The following is a 13,262-nucleotide window of genomic DNA, read 5'->3' as shown; positions in this document are numbered from 1 at the left end:
CCACAGACTGATAAAACGCGAGTAGGCTATCACATAATATACTTCACAACCGCACAAAAGTTTATTCAAAAGTCTTGCATAACAGCATTAGGCCTATAGATTCAATCGTTTCGAATAACAATATCATTGAAATAGCAAAATATTATCAAAATTGTAGTGAGCATTTAACCACAATTCACCATAAATGCTATATCATGCAGGATATGTCATTGGAAAAGTCATTGAGTCTTTTCAAGATATTCAAAATTGTTTAAACCCCCAAAGGCAAAGCCTAAGTAGCCTATTAAGTCACAAAATGTTCCTAGTGTAGCTTATCAAGAACTCTGTTCTGGCTTCTCGATGTTAGGTAAGGTATGAATTGTGGGATATGCAGCCAAACGAATAAAAACAATCAGGATTAGTAACGAGTAAAATGTAACAATAGAGCTTTCGCAGTCGTAAAAGCGGTTCCGTAAGTATTTTTATTCAGATAGAATCATTTTGATTCCTTTTAGAGTGGTGGCAAAGCCGTGTTTGCGTGTGCGTGTTTACAAGTCTCTACAAGCACGCAAAACTGCCAAGAATTATACGTAACCAATCAGAAACTTAGCCAACGTGTAAACGTTTAGACTCCATTTTTATTAAATTCTTATTTTGAGTAGGGCATCAGTAGGCTTAGGCCTAAATAGGTTTCCATTCAGATAAATAAGATGACATATTCAATTCAATTATTATATGTGTCCATATATAATATGTGTCCACTATTCACAGATATCCAGTTCAACTACAATTGACACCTTAAAATTATAAATCTCGATGATCGGGAATAACAGTAGGCCTAGTTCGCAGTTCAAAGTATCCAAAACACCCAATAGTAGCCTAAGTATGAGAGTTGGACATGTCCGTCAGTGAACAAAAATTTATACTATCAATAAACAGTCAAAACTCAACGATAATTGTCAATTTCTTGATAGAACAACTATACAGTAGGCTATGCTGTGCAATACAAATGCGGTGCAATAATAATACATTATTTGATTATAATGATTTAATGTGCCTACGTGATTGTAGGCTACATAACTTACGGTAAGCCTACGTGGCTTAGTTTAATCTTGTTTCGCATTGGTAGACAACGTTTTTATCAGGTAACTTTTCATTTCGTTTACATCAAAGAAATAAGGACCAATTCCAGATACGTAGGTGACCTGTGAGTTTAGAACAATCACCATTCGCTCAGGCAGGCCGCCAAAAGCAAAATTTGCCTCATTGCTCATTTCGTCTACCACCAGTGGGATCTCTACCTTCATCAAGCTGTTCAATGTTGATGCAGCTTCAAAGCGTTCGAGTAGTGTTCGATGTTGTTTGACTGCGTACCTAATCAAGTAAATTAATTAATTTGTAGCAATTAAATGATGCTGTTGCACATAGGCAGCGGCTAAAACGTACACTGATAATTTCAAAAACAATTTAAACTTTTATGTAGCTTATGAGCAGTGATTGACTTGTTAACTGAGCTACCGGGGAAGACAGCAGGCTATATAAGCCTTTACCCAGAGGTTCTTCAAAAATTCTTGATAATGTTTTAAACCTATTTAGACTAAAAACTGAAAGCACTTTCAAAAATAAATGTAACTTCATTCTGAATAAAAAAACAAAACACAAAAACTTTAATTTGAAATTATTCTGGCATTTAGGGAGCACAAAAATTCACAATAGGGCTATGCATGGCCACCTGGAGATGCGGCCTGATTTGTCACATTTTGCAGATTTTGATTACAGCTACTGCTCGTGCTTGACTGACATTTTTTGAGATGTTTTTACTTTTTGCGGTTTCCTAATGACATAAAACTTTTTTGTTGCCTTGGGGAAGCAGTAGCAAATGAGGAAAAGTAAGTTGAAAATCGCAAAATCAGACTGTTATTGAAAATTAACAGTCTGACTAAAATCTTCGAAATCAAATTTTCTTTGTTTTTCAACATGTGAGGATGTTAAAACCTATTGTGTCATCTGGGAAAAAGAATAAAGAAAGCGTAAAAATCTAATTTTTAGAAAAATTTATTTAAACGTTCGCCCAAAGTTAGAAAAACCTGGAAATTTCTGCAAAATGTGACAAATCAGGCCTTATCTTTAGGTGGCCATGGGCTATGCTTATGAAAATGTTCATTCTACGAGTCTCCTACAAGTCAGAGTTTTGAACTGAGCAAGCGACAACTGAGCAAGTGGCAACTGAGCTAGCAACATTTTAGCAAGTGGCTGAAGTTGGTAAAAAATAAAAATGAGAAAGTTTGAAGTTTCTACATTTTCTTCAAAAACATGATGTGCTTTATATGAACATTAACTTAAATTTTCCACCAAAGTATAGACATAACTTCAGAAAAACTACTCGTCCTAACTTGTTCTTTTCAAAGCTCCATTCGTCTGTTGCGTGGATTTCTTCGATGTAAATGAATAAAAAGTCGACTTTTTCATGAAACTCCCTATATGCATCAAATACATCTCCAAGGGAGTTTACAAACGGAGGTCAGGAGCACGAACCGAATATCAACAGCAAAGGGCGTCCATGAGTCGTGTAATGGGAAAGCCTGTAAAAATGATAGGTTACCTTACTTTTGTTATCGTAGCCTAGCTTTAATAACAGGCAGAAACTTGACCAGAGGTATAGCCCCGATAGGTCCGCTCCAATATGTCCGCCCCGATAGCTCAGTTGGTTAGCGCGTGACTTCGTGAACTTCTTCTTCTTCTTCTCTCATTTGACTTGTAGTAGCTTAGATTGGCAATGCCTCATCGTGCAGCCATGATACGGTAGTTGGGTCCAGTTGTCGAATACCGATGATTCCACTTGGGGGCCGTAAGATGGGACATTCGTGGAGTATGTGTTGCATTGTTTGTTCTACCGCTCCGCAGACACATATCGGCGTATTGTGCAACCCCCACCTAAACAGATTAGCTCCAGTGCAGCCAACGTCACATCTGATCCTGTTCAATGTGACCCATGCCTTTCTTGAGAGGTCTGCTCCAGGAGGGATGGAGCGTGCTGATATAACTGAAAACTGGGGAGGGATATGTGGCAGCTCGTTCCATTCCTGGGTCCATGTCTCCATGCAGCTGAAGTTCTTATCCATAAGCTCTGTAGCATATCGATGGAATGGGCGCCTTGATGACAGACGTTGAGGTCTGACTGGTCCATATCTTTGGGAGTGACTGTGGAAAAGGTGTTGAGGATCGAGTCTTGCATGCAAAGCCAGTTTGTGAGAGGCTTCTTCCCTACGGACATGAGCAGGAGCAATGCCAGCCAAAGTTGGTAGATAAGCAGTAGGTGTGGGGCGGAGACAGCCAGTGATGATGCGCAAGGTGTCGTTAATGCATACATCCATCTTTTTTGTGTGTCTGCTACGGTTCCACACAGCTGTGACATATTCGTCTGAGCTGTAGACCAAGGCTAGTGCACTTGTACGCAAGGTTGATGCTCGGGCTCCCCATCCTGTTCCTGCCAGGCTTCTCAAGAGGTTATTTCTCGAGGTAACCTTGGCACGGAGTGACTCGATGTGGGGTCTGTAGGTCAACTGCCGGTCAAGTTTTACTCCAAGGTAAGTTGGGTTTGCAGTATATGGTAAAGGATTTCCTTTTAGCGAGACAGACATTTGACGCTGGGATTCCCGATTATTTAGATGGAAAGCGGAGATTGTTGTTTTCGACGCATTCAGTTTGAGCCTCCACTTGTCCAGATAGTCAGCCACCAGTTTCAGGTCAGTTTCAAGTTTTCTTTCCACCTCATGCCAGTTCCTGTGGGCGTATAGAAGAGCTAGATCATCCGCATAGCCATACTGTTGCGATGTAGTGCATGGTAGGTCACGCATATAGATATTAAATAGAAGTGGCGATAGTGTTGACCCTTGAGGGACGCCATTTTTCAGGCGGCGTGGTCTGCTGGGTTTTCCCTCGTTGGTACGCAGTATGAAGGTGCGGTTCGAGAACTTCGTGAACGAAGAAGCTTCAAGATCAAGCGGCGCTGGTTCGACTCTCGGGGTGTGCGCTTGAGCAACGCATTTTGAGGACTACTCTCCATTCAACGGCACCTAATAGATGGAATAATTCCCCAGCAACAACACTTCAACAATCGGAATCTTCACTCTGTCAATCTCGGTAACCGGCCCTGCGTCAAGAGCCTTCACAAGTACCTATGCGAAACTACCAGGAATAACCTTTGTCAGTCCGAGGATAAAGATTCAAAACCAAACCAGGTAGGTATCTGCAAAAGAGTGTTGTGTATTTGGTGGCATAAAATAATTGCAAAAAGACAGATTAATGGTTTTTCAATCAAAACCGGTATAGTTGCATCACGTCTGTTAAATATTTACAATAAAACGTGTTTACGGGATTTATGCAGATAATAAACCAAACAGTCTTGATTATTGAAATAAAGCTAACGAACAAAGGCTGATGCAAGTTTGTTATAATCACACCCGAAATTGTTTGGTCAGCAGACAGCATGTATTCGTCTTTGTTTTGAAGCTAAATACTTTTAAAACAAATTTTGAGTATTTTAAAGAGAGTGAAAATATCTTGCCTGCGCTTTAGTTTTGTCTTGTACTCTATCACTTCTGGATTAGGAGACGTTTCTCCTATTATTGCATTTCGTTTCATATCCACAACCATCATCTTATGAAAGAAAACTTTGAAGGCTGAAAATGAGCTAAAAGAAAAAAAATCAATCAAAATTAATTAAATAGAACACGGTTGCTTAGTTGTTGCAATCAATATAATGTTTAACAACAGTTGATTTAGTTGCATTTATTGCCGGAGATTTTGTCTTACAAGTCAGGTTCTGTATTGTATAAAATGTAATAAAAGAAAATATAACTGGATGGTTAGTTACTCACCTACTTGGCTAAGAAACACATTTGTTTAATTAGAAATGAAGAGACGTGTAAGTGTAAACGTGTAGGCTACTCATTGGCTTAGAAAGCAACGCGCCAGGATAAAAAAATTAATAAAGACTTTCATCATTTTCGCTTGTTGCTTCTTTCACATGATATGTATCCACGTACTCACACATTCCAATTACGCATCACACGCACCAGAAAATGAATTGATGTTTAGTACATGAATAGGTTTTTAGCTGGTTTGTTTACTTCAATTCGATAAACAATTAGAGATTTAAACAGCCTCGTTCGCTGCTAAGCCCAGGGCCGTTGATAGGATTTCTCGGGCCCGGTACCAATTTATTTTCGGGCCCCCTTCGGCCTTCATCGACTATGTTATGAAAATAAAGGTTGTTTACAAACTTTTATTGATGTCGTTTAAGCATGGTCATTTAACAAATCTTGCGCAATCTTAAAATTTCTTGAACCGCAAAACTTACTATCTCTATCTAGCGGCTGCTTTTTTGAACTTTTATTTGTCACATGGCGCTAGAGTATTCTAGGCTCACCAGAAGAGAATTTACAGCAAAGGTAGTGCAGACAGTCAGAAAGTTTTCAATTTGATTTGGGAAAGGTGTTTGGGCCTCGATCAAACATTTGCTGATTGCTGCAATCTGAAAAGCGGTTTTGTGCAGTTTTTAGTGCAGTGCTATGCAATTTTTAGTGCAGAAACAGGGATAGCAATCTTCTTACCTGTGCCATTTCAGTTTGAGTTTAAGCAAATATTAACCTGTTTATGTTGAAATTCGTGTTTCGGGTAATATTCATGGTTAGGGAAATCACTATACTAGACTAAACTAAATTCTTACTTTACTGTTTGGTGGCTGAAGTGGCTATTTGACCACCAGAAAGCTGAAGTAAAGTGCTGTGTTAAGCCCTTTGTGGGCCCCCGGGGCCAAAATAATTTTGATCCCCTTATTGGCAAGCAGACTTATGATAATGTAGTGTGTATGTTAACTGCACTGATATGGAAAGGTGGTTCACTTCACTAGACTTTCTCACCAGTTGAGAAAACAATACAAATGTAAATAAGAGCAAACACGGGTCTATCAAGTCATAGCTACACCTTTGCTTGCAATGAAAGCCAAAAGTGTTAACGATTTCTAAACATACTGGCAACGGTCATGAAGCGTATGGGTCATTCAACCCAGATCTTATATCACACAGTAGAAGCTGGTATCAAAATTTGACATGCTTATCACATTGAGTTCATACAATTTTTTAAATCGGACAAGACTTGACAAAATTATGAGAATTTTAAATTGGTTACCTACATTTAGAAGCAATTTTTTCCAAAAATTACAATTGGCATTTGAAATTTCACTAACCTATTATTTTTAAATGTATAGCCATAACATAGCAAAACAGTTTAGAAGTGCAAAAAAAAGTGAATTCACAAATGCTTTAACAAACAACATTTTAACACTTTCACCAAGTGGTAATTATGTTTTGCCTTATAGGATCGCCGAGGTGGAGGCTGACTTGGTGACCTCATAAGGTTTTTCGCTTCTTTCCTATCTCACTTTTATGTAATGTACCAGTGCATTTGATGTGATATTTTGTGAAAAAAAATAAACCAGTGATTGATTGATTAAACCACTCACCTATACAATACTTTCAAAAAGCTAACAAGTACCCAATCAAAATGCTAACATGAAAACTCAAGTGTACTCAAATGTGCATAATCAGGAACTTAAGTACGATAAAAACAATAGTTTACCAATCTAGTGATATACTTTCAATTCACAACAGAACAGTGTTAATCCATAACAGCACAGAATGGCGTACATGGTTTATTAACTTGGCCTACTCACACAAGATACATTATTATTAGAAACCTGTTGTTAATCATGCTATATTTCACTAAAACATTTTTTTTATTAATTGCTTTATTTTTGGAACATTGTGGTTGTTGAATTTAAGAAGCACAATTATTATGAGCAGCAGTTGCTGTAATCTAACTGTTGAATTAACTTTTCTACATGTAATTATTTTTTCATATGCAAACACCATTGGTGATGCTAAAAACAGTTGTTATTGAAATGGTGCATAAGTGCTGACTTATGTAGATGAAGTTTAATAACTTCATCACATGTTGCAACTACTTCACAGGAATCACAGCATACATAAGAAAATTACTATGATCTTTAACAAAACGGAGCAATATTTACAGTGTAACACTAGTTAATAGGTTTCTAGGTAAGGTCTAACAGCTTCATCACTCACTGACAACTTTGCAGTACTCAGAAAGCCTTCATAGGTTACTGGTGCTTAATGAAATGTTATAATGCTTACTGCACAATACCGGCTAACTACTACCTAGTTAAACTTTTATAACTTCATAAACAATCATCAACCCAGCAGTGTACAGAACACAGCAGAAATATAACTAATAGTAAACACAGGTCTATCAAGTTATAGCTTCATCTTTGCTTGGAATGAAAGAAATGAAACATAAAGCAGCAACGATTTGAAATCACAAACAAAATACTGGCAACTGTCATAAAATACTTATTATACTGGTATCTAAATGTAATATGCTGGTTACACTTGCTGATAGCTACCTCTGTAAAGTCAGGGATATTTATAATTGCGGGATTGTAAATGCTAAAAATGAAATGCTAATTAATCTATGAGAAATGCTATTTTGTTTACTGTTCACAATTTTTTAGCAATAAACAAAATATGACTGCACAAATGGAATAGGCTACAAATAAGACAAACATTTTTATGGCCTACAGTTATAGGCAGGTTAATTGATTATATACCTATTACACTACTCAATGTTCGCTTATTACTTGCTGACCTTTGACTTTGAGGTCAGTTTTTGAATTGTTTGTCTTACTTTTGGTGGTCGTTCTTAAGCTTGTGGCCTGCTGATCACTTTATCTGGTTCTTACCACAGCAATTAAAGACATGGGTAAAGATGGCATTAAATGCTTCATGGTTTCTGGTACATTCAAGGTTTAACATTTGGCTCAACATAACTTTTGAAAAAAAAAAACTATGCAAAGACCTTGGAGAAAAACATTCCCTTGTTTGGAACATCTGCAAAACTTTTACAGCACGTCTGCACCATTGCTAATCATAGTAAACGAATGTATTCCAATTGCAATAACGGCAAAGCAAAGTTTGCTAGGTTCTGACAAACCTCCATGTTCAGCCATTTCAAAGAATTCCTCTTTGAGAGTTTTGTTTATCTGAAATGTTCAAAGCAAGAATGTCGGTAGTTCAAACAAGACATCTTCTTTATGAAATGCTGAATGAAATCTTGGTACATAGCAAGGTTACACCATTCTAGAACTAGATTACCGGTTGTAAACCAGTAACATTCACTTTGAAGTAAAGCTTAAGAAAACAAAACACCCTGTAAAACCAAAACGTTAGTTAAGCTAAAAGTGCAACAGCCTTAATGAAGCTTCTGACACTTCAAAAAATACTTTTACCTTGCAAGTTATACCGGTAGATGTAGAAAAAATATTTTATTGTTAAATGGGATATCAATAGACCAACCATACTTTAAGCTAGTCCAGTATTACAAAAAGTATTTCATGTGTCTTGTTTACTTATTGGCAGACTTCAAAATCAATCGTACCTGACTCTTAAAGTTTGTGCTAACGAGAAGCTAACCTACAAAACATGAACGCTTTCACCTTATGCTAAAGAAAGGTTTCAATCTATGCTTTTGCAAAATTTGGACAAGGCATTGCAATTAAGTTATGCAAATGTCTTATATAATTTGCCCATTTATGACAATCATTTTAAAATGAGCTGTCTACTTTGTGGTTTAACCTATAACAGTAGTACACAAAGTATGGTGACCCTACCACTACCAGTGTATAAAGCGGTTTCAGTTCAACAGTTGCCAATTCCAAAGTTTTACCACAAAATACGAAAAAATAAACAACCAAAATAATTAAAACACATTTATCTTAAACACACCTTTGTAGGAATTGGGCCTGTCTTGATTTCAAGTATTCAATTGCAACCAACCTGTTTTATTTCAAATGCAGGTAATTTTACTAATGTTGTCACATTTTAACTTAAGATAATGTGGTTTTTAGAGATGTTTTGGTATAAGGGCCCAGCATCTCATTGGTACCGGTACCGGGCCTAAATGATCTTGTCAATGAACAAGTAGGCTACACGCAGTAAACTTTAACAACTAAAAAACAGATTGTTACTGAAACGCAAAAGTCAATTACCTGTGGGCCCCCTGAAATTCTATCACAAAATAACGACCAAGATAATGTGGTGATTTTAGAGATATTTTGATATAAGGGCCCAGGCCCAGCATCTCATTGGTACCGGACCTAAATTATCTTCTCAATGGAAGTACACACAGTAAACTTTAGCAGCTAAAAAACATGTTGTCACTGACACGCAAAAGTCTATTACTAGTAGGCCCCCTGAGATGGTGGGCCCAGTACCCAGAAGGGGGCCCGGTACTTTACCATCTGACGGCTAAAATAGCAGTTTTAACCTCTGATGGCAATTCCTTCAGATCTGATTATATTAAGATCTTGATTATGTTTGAAGTCGCGGGGAATTTTTAAAATCCGGGCCCCTCAAATATTCCGGGCCCGGGTCCAAAAGTACCACCTAGACCCCCCTGTCAACGCCCCTGGCTAAGCCTCTGCTTATCACGCAACAAGTTTGGATTCAAGTCAAGTTTCGCTTCTCAAATGTAAACAGTTACCAAAGATGGTAAAGTGCCGAATTACTAAAACCGGCTTAAAGAAGTGTGTGGTTAAGCACAGAACAACAAGTCTAAGGTATTGATGGATTTCTTTCTCTCATTTTCAAAAAGTTTCACTTTCAAAAGTTTTCACCTTTTTGAAGTTAAACAATTGTACCAAAGAATACAAAATGTAGGCTATTGTTACTTTATAATCCTTTGGCTGCTGAAATCGACATTTGTTTTTCTTTGAATGTTGATTGTTCTGTCCTTCAACGTCTTTTTCACTGCCAGAGAATTATCTTATTAGCATAGGAGATGGATGATAATCTTGAAAGAAATCTCCAGTCAACCATAATTGGAAAGCGTTTAGGCCTATAGCCGATAGTAATAATAGCCTATAATGTTATTTCTTAGCATTATCATATTGTTTCTTATTTATAATGTTATCAAAATTGTTGCTTTTTACATAGATTCAACGTCTGCGGACGATTGATCTTAAAACATTCAGCATAATTCTTGTGAAGTTTCCCAGTTCCCACTACTATCCCTACTAAGCTGCAAGCATGTCTACAGAGTACTCCACCAAGTTAATTAAAAAGGCTGTAGGCTTTCAAAAGTTACAATCGAACAAAATTACTTGCAAATGGTTTCGCCGTTATTTTCTTCTATGAATCAAGACATAGCCTACTTTAAAGTACCAACTCGCAATCTGGTGGTGAGGGCTATTTTGATCGAGTGTTCTCGCAACCTGCAGGCGCGGATTTATGGGGGGGGCCCAAGGGGCCCGGGCCCCCCCCGAAATTTTGTGAGAAATTGTTGAATGGTTTGATATGCTTCTAAACAGCTGATATTAGTCCCACAGCAGACTTACAACCCCCCCTTTGGCACGCGTGTGACGTCACGATATTGAAAATGATGCTTTCAGTCTCTATGTCTCTAAAACAAAGTTTGCCTAATTTTAAGCGAAACTGCATTGAAAGAGCAAGTTTTGCCAATACCAAACATCTCAGCCAGGAATTAGCAACAAGAAAACATAGAGACTTAGCTTTATTACCGAAAAAATGCCGAAGCAAACATGATCTTATCCTTTTGCTATGCCACCGGACAGCACCATTTTACAGGAATATTTATACCCATATTTTTGTTGAAAATGCTCTCAGAATGCACCAAATTCAAAGTAATTTTTCAAAATTTTCTGGGGGAGGCCCCCCAGACCCCCCGCCGCTGGGTGTCGCCTTTGGCGAACACGCCGTCGGGCTTCGCCCGCCGGCCGTCAAAACCCCCCAAATTCCTGGCTACGCCACTGATTGTTCATATCTGTTTTATCTTTATTACTTTTTAATTCATTTTCAAATTTTCTGGCCCCCCCCAAAAAAAACTCCTAGATCCGCGCCTGGCAACCTGGTAATAACCTTTTCGTGACCCGGTACTGGGTCGCCACTCGCTGTTTTCCCCTGATCTAGCCTATTTTAAATCAGGTAATCTATTTAAAACGTAAAATTAGTAGGCCTAAACAACAACAAACAACTGTACCATTAAACTTGTTTTGATACCAGTGTATGGAATCTTCGAAAATTTCTATGACAATAAATTTGCATAAAATCCAAAAATTGTAGTAAAACCGGAAAAACTTTCTGTCTCTCCATCCAGTGGGCTGCACCATTTTAGCTTGATCCGTTACACAACTTATTAAGCCTCGGCTGAAAGTTTGCAAGAAATTTTGCATAAGACAACATTAAAAGCAATTACTGCTTAATAGTGTAAGCTGAATAGTTTTGTAATGCGATAATAGCCGGTAAGCCTATTTGCGTTGGCACAACTGTTGCAGTGTATCCGGTGCAGAAGCATAAACATTTCATGCTTTAATTAGAAAATCTGTCACCAAGCATTTTTGTGTAGCCTATCTGTTGCCGTGCGATGCCACGTCAGTAAATTGTCGTTGTAGTTCACTATTCGTTACACAACACAACTACGCCATACCGCAGCATTGGCAGGGGGAGAAACAGGAGTATTTTTGAACCCGGGCCGAGAATATTTTAGAGGCTCATATAACCATTGCAAGGTTCCCGGAAATTTGACAAAATATCGCGTATTTTTTGGATATAATGCCCTTTTCTAAGAAGTGTCTTGGTTTGGGGCTAGGGAATGTCATTCGTACACGGCCTAAATTGTCCTCTTTCCGGCTCCTAAAGCTATGACGTAGGCCAGGGCCGGATTTAGCTGATGGGGGGCCCGGGGCACTTTTAGATCGGGGGCCCCCGTGCAAAAACTACCTCTACGTCTACAGTAGCATTAATCCAGCACTGCACAGCATTTTGCAGAAACTTCAAAGGCTGAAAAAAAAATAACACAAAATCACATTTTTTCCACGTAGGAAGCCCTTCAAAAGTCCGTAGCCCGGGGCACCCTCTGCCCCCCCCCTAAATCCGGTCCTGACGTAGGCTATGTTTAATAAAAGGTTAAAACTAAATTGAAATGCTGTTGCTATAGGAACTGTTGTTTAGTATGATACTGTAGGCTAGTATAGGCTATACCAGTGATTCTCAACATGGTCCAGGTGGACCACTGGTGGTCCACCAGGAATTTCTGTTGGTCCACAGAGAGTTCTATAAATCCTTTATAAAACATTCTTCAAAATTGTATCATTTACTACTGTAAATTATGTAAGGACTGCATACAGGACAGGTGTAAGAAATTATGTAACATGTATGATTGTATGTCAGCGTGACATGATAATCATGTTTACTTCGTGATTTTTGATCGATTTTTCTGGAAGTGTTAGATTAACATAAGCTCAACAGTTTTTGAACTTATTTTACGAGTAGGCTATGGAACTGTTTAAGGCATAAGTGAAGTGCTGGCAGGCCTAATCAATAAATCATATGTTTCTGTACAGTGGCGCGGGAACTATTTTTCTCTAGGGGGGGCTGAAGCTGTCGTAGTGTTGTGAGCTTCTGGGGGGCTTCGCCCCCCAGACCCCCCTTACATGGGGGGACATTTACAACTGGGCATTCGGTCTCCTCCTGTGCAAAAAAAACGACGCTAAAACTCACATTGCAAATTGTAACAAATGAAGAACGGCAAACAGCAAAGCAGCTGTTCAGGAAATTAAAATGAAAACGAACAAATTAGAAAGTTATATGAAAACGACAGTTTGTAGAAATGAGCTCTCACGCGCTTCCAAAGATTGATTTTCGCTCAGGTGTTTTCTCTATAAACTGTGTCATAAGTCTTTGACATCAACAGTGTCCAAAATGTTTTCGTGGACAAGCATCAACGCAAGATGAGTAGACCTACCGTAAGTCGTTTTTGTGTCATTGAGCTTCTCAACCACGTTTTCAGGCGTCTTAGAGCAGAAAAAGAACGTTGTGATGATGCAACCGAAACCGAGAGGCAAAAGCAGAGCTCCACGAATTTTCGCGTTTCTTTGAAAAGATTTAGTGTTTGGGGGTTTAGTTGCAATAGTATCTCAGCAACCTTTTGAACGGAGTTTGCGGTTTTTCCACTTACAACATCGCTGAGCAAAGTAGGCTAAGTACGTTTTTAGGCTATCTTTTCTAATGGCATTGGGTAAGCTGATCTCAGTATCAGATCTTTTCTCACCGTTTGCATAGATCAAAAGGACCTTCTCTCTGTTGGCTGCTGTAAGCAGATCCGCCTGGTCGAATCTTCGATCAAGC

The 13,262-nt window shown here is 38.4% G+C and overlaps 2 protein-coding genes across 2 annotated transcripts; both read right to left on the bottom strand.

The window, feature by feature from the left end:
• Positions 1-34: 34 nt before the first annotated feature.
• Positions 35-2,494, bottom strand: LOC145788280 (thyroxine 5'-deiodinase-like; the record flags this gene model as incomplete). The annotated part of the gene is made up of 2 exons (XM_082600062.1): positions 35-1,353; positions 2,373-2,494. Coding segments are annotated over 2 exons (390 nt in total), but the record flags the coding sequence as incomplete, so codon positions are not given.
• On the bottom strand, positions 2,402-11,245 carry LOC145788279 (thyroxine 5'-deiodinase-like). The gene is made up of 4 exons (XM_082600061.1): positions 11,116-11,245; positions 9,788-9,866; positions 4,547-4,672; positions 2,402-2,561 (listed from the first exon to the last, which is right to left on the bottom strand). The coding sequence occupies exons 1-4, from the start codon at positions 11,243-11,245 to the stop codon at positions 2,501-2,503; spliced, it is 396 nt and encodes a 131-aa protein (XP_082456187.1). The 3' UTR covers positions 2,402-2,500.
• Positions 11,246-13,262: the final 2,017 nt, after the last annotated feature.

Source organism: Aplidium turbinatum, chromosome 2 (genome assembly GCF_918807975.1).
Source record: "Aplidium turbinatum chromosome 2, kaAplTurb1.1, whole genome shotgun sequence".
Lineage (NCBI taxonomy): Eukaryota > Metazoa > Chordata > Ascidiacea > Aplousobranchia > Polyclinidae > Aplidium > Aplidium turbinatum.
The sequence above is the reverse complement of the archived record's forward strand: the minus strand, read 5'-3'. Positions and strand labels throughout refer to the sequence as shown.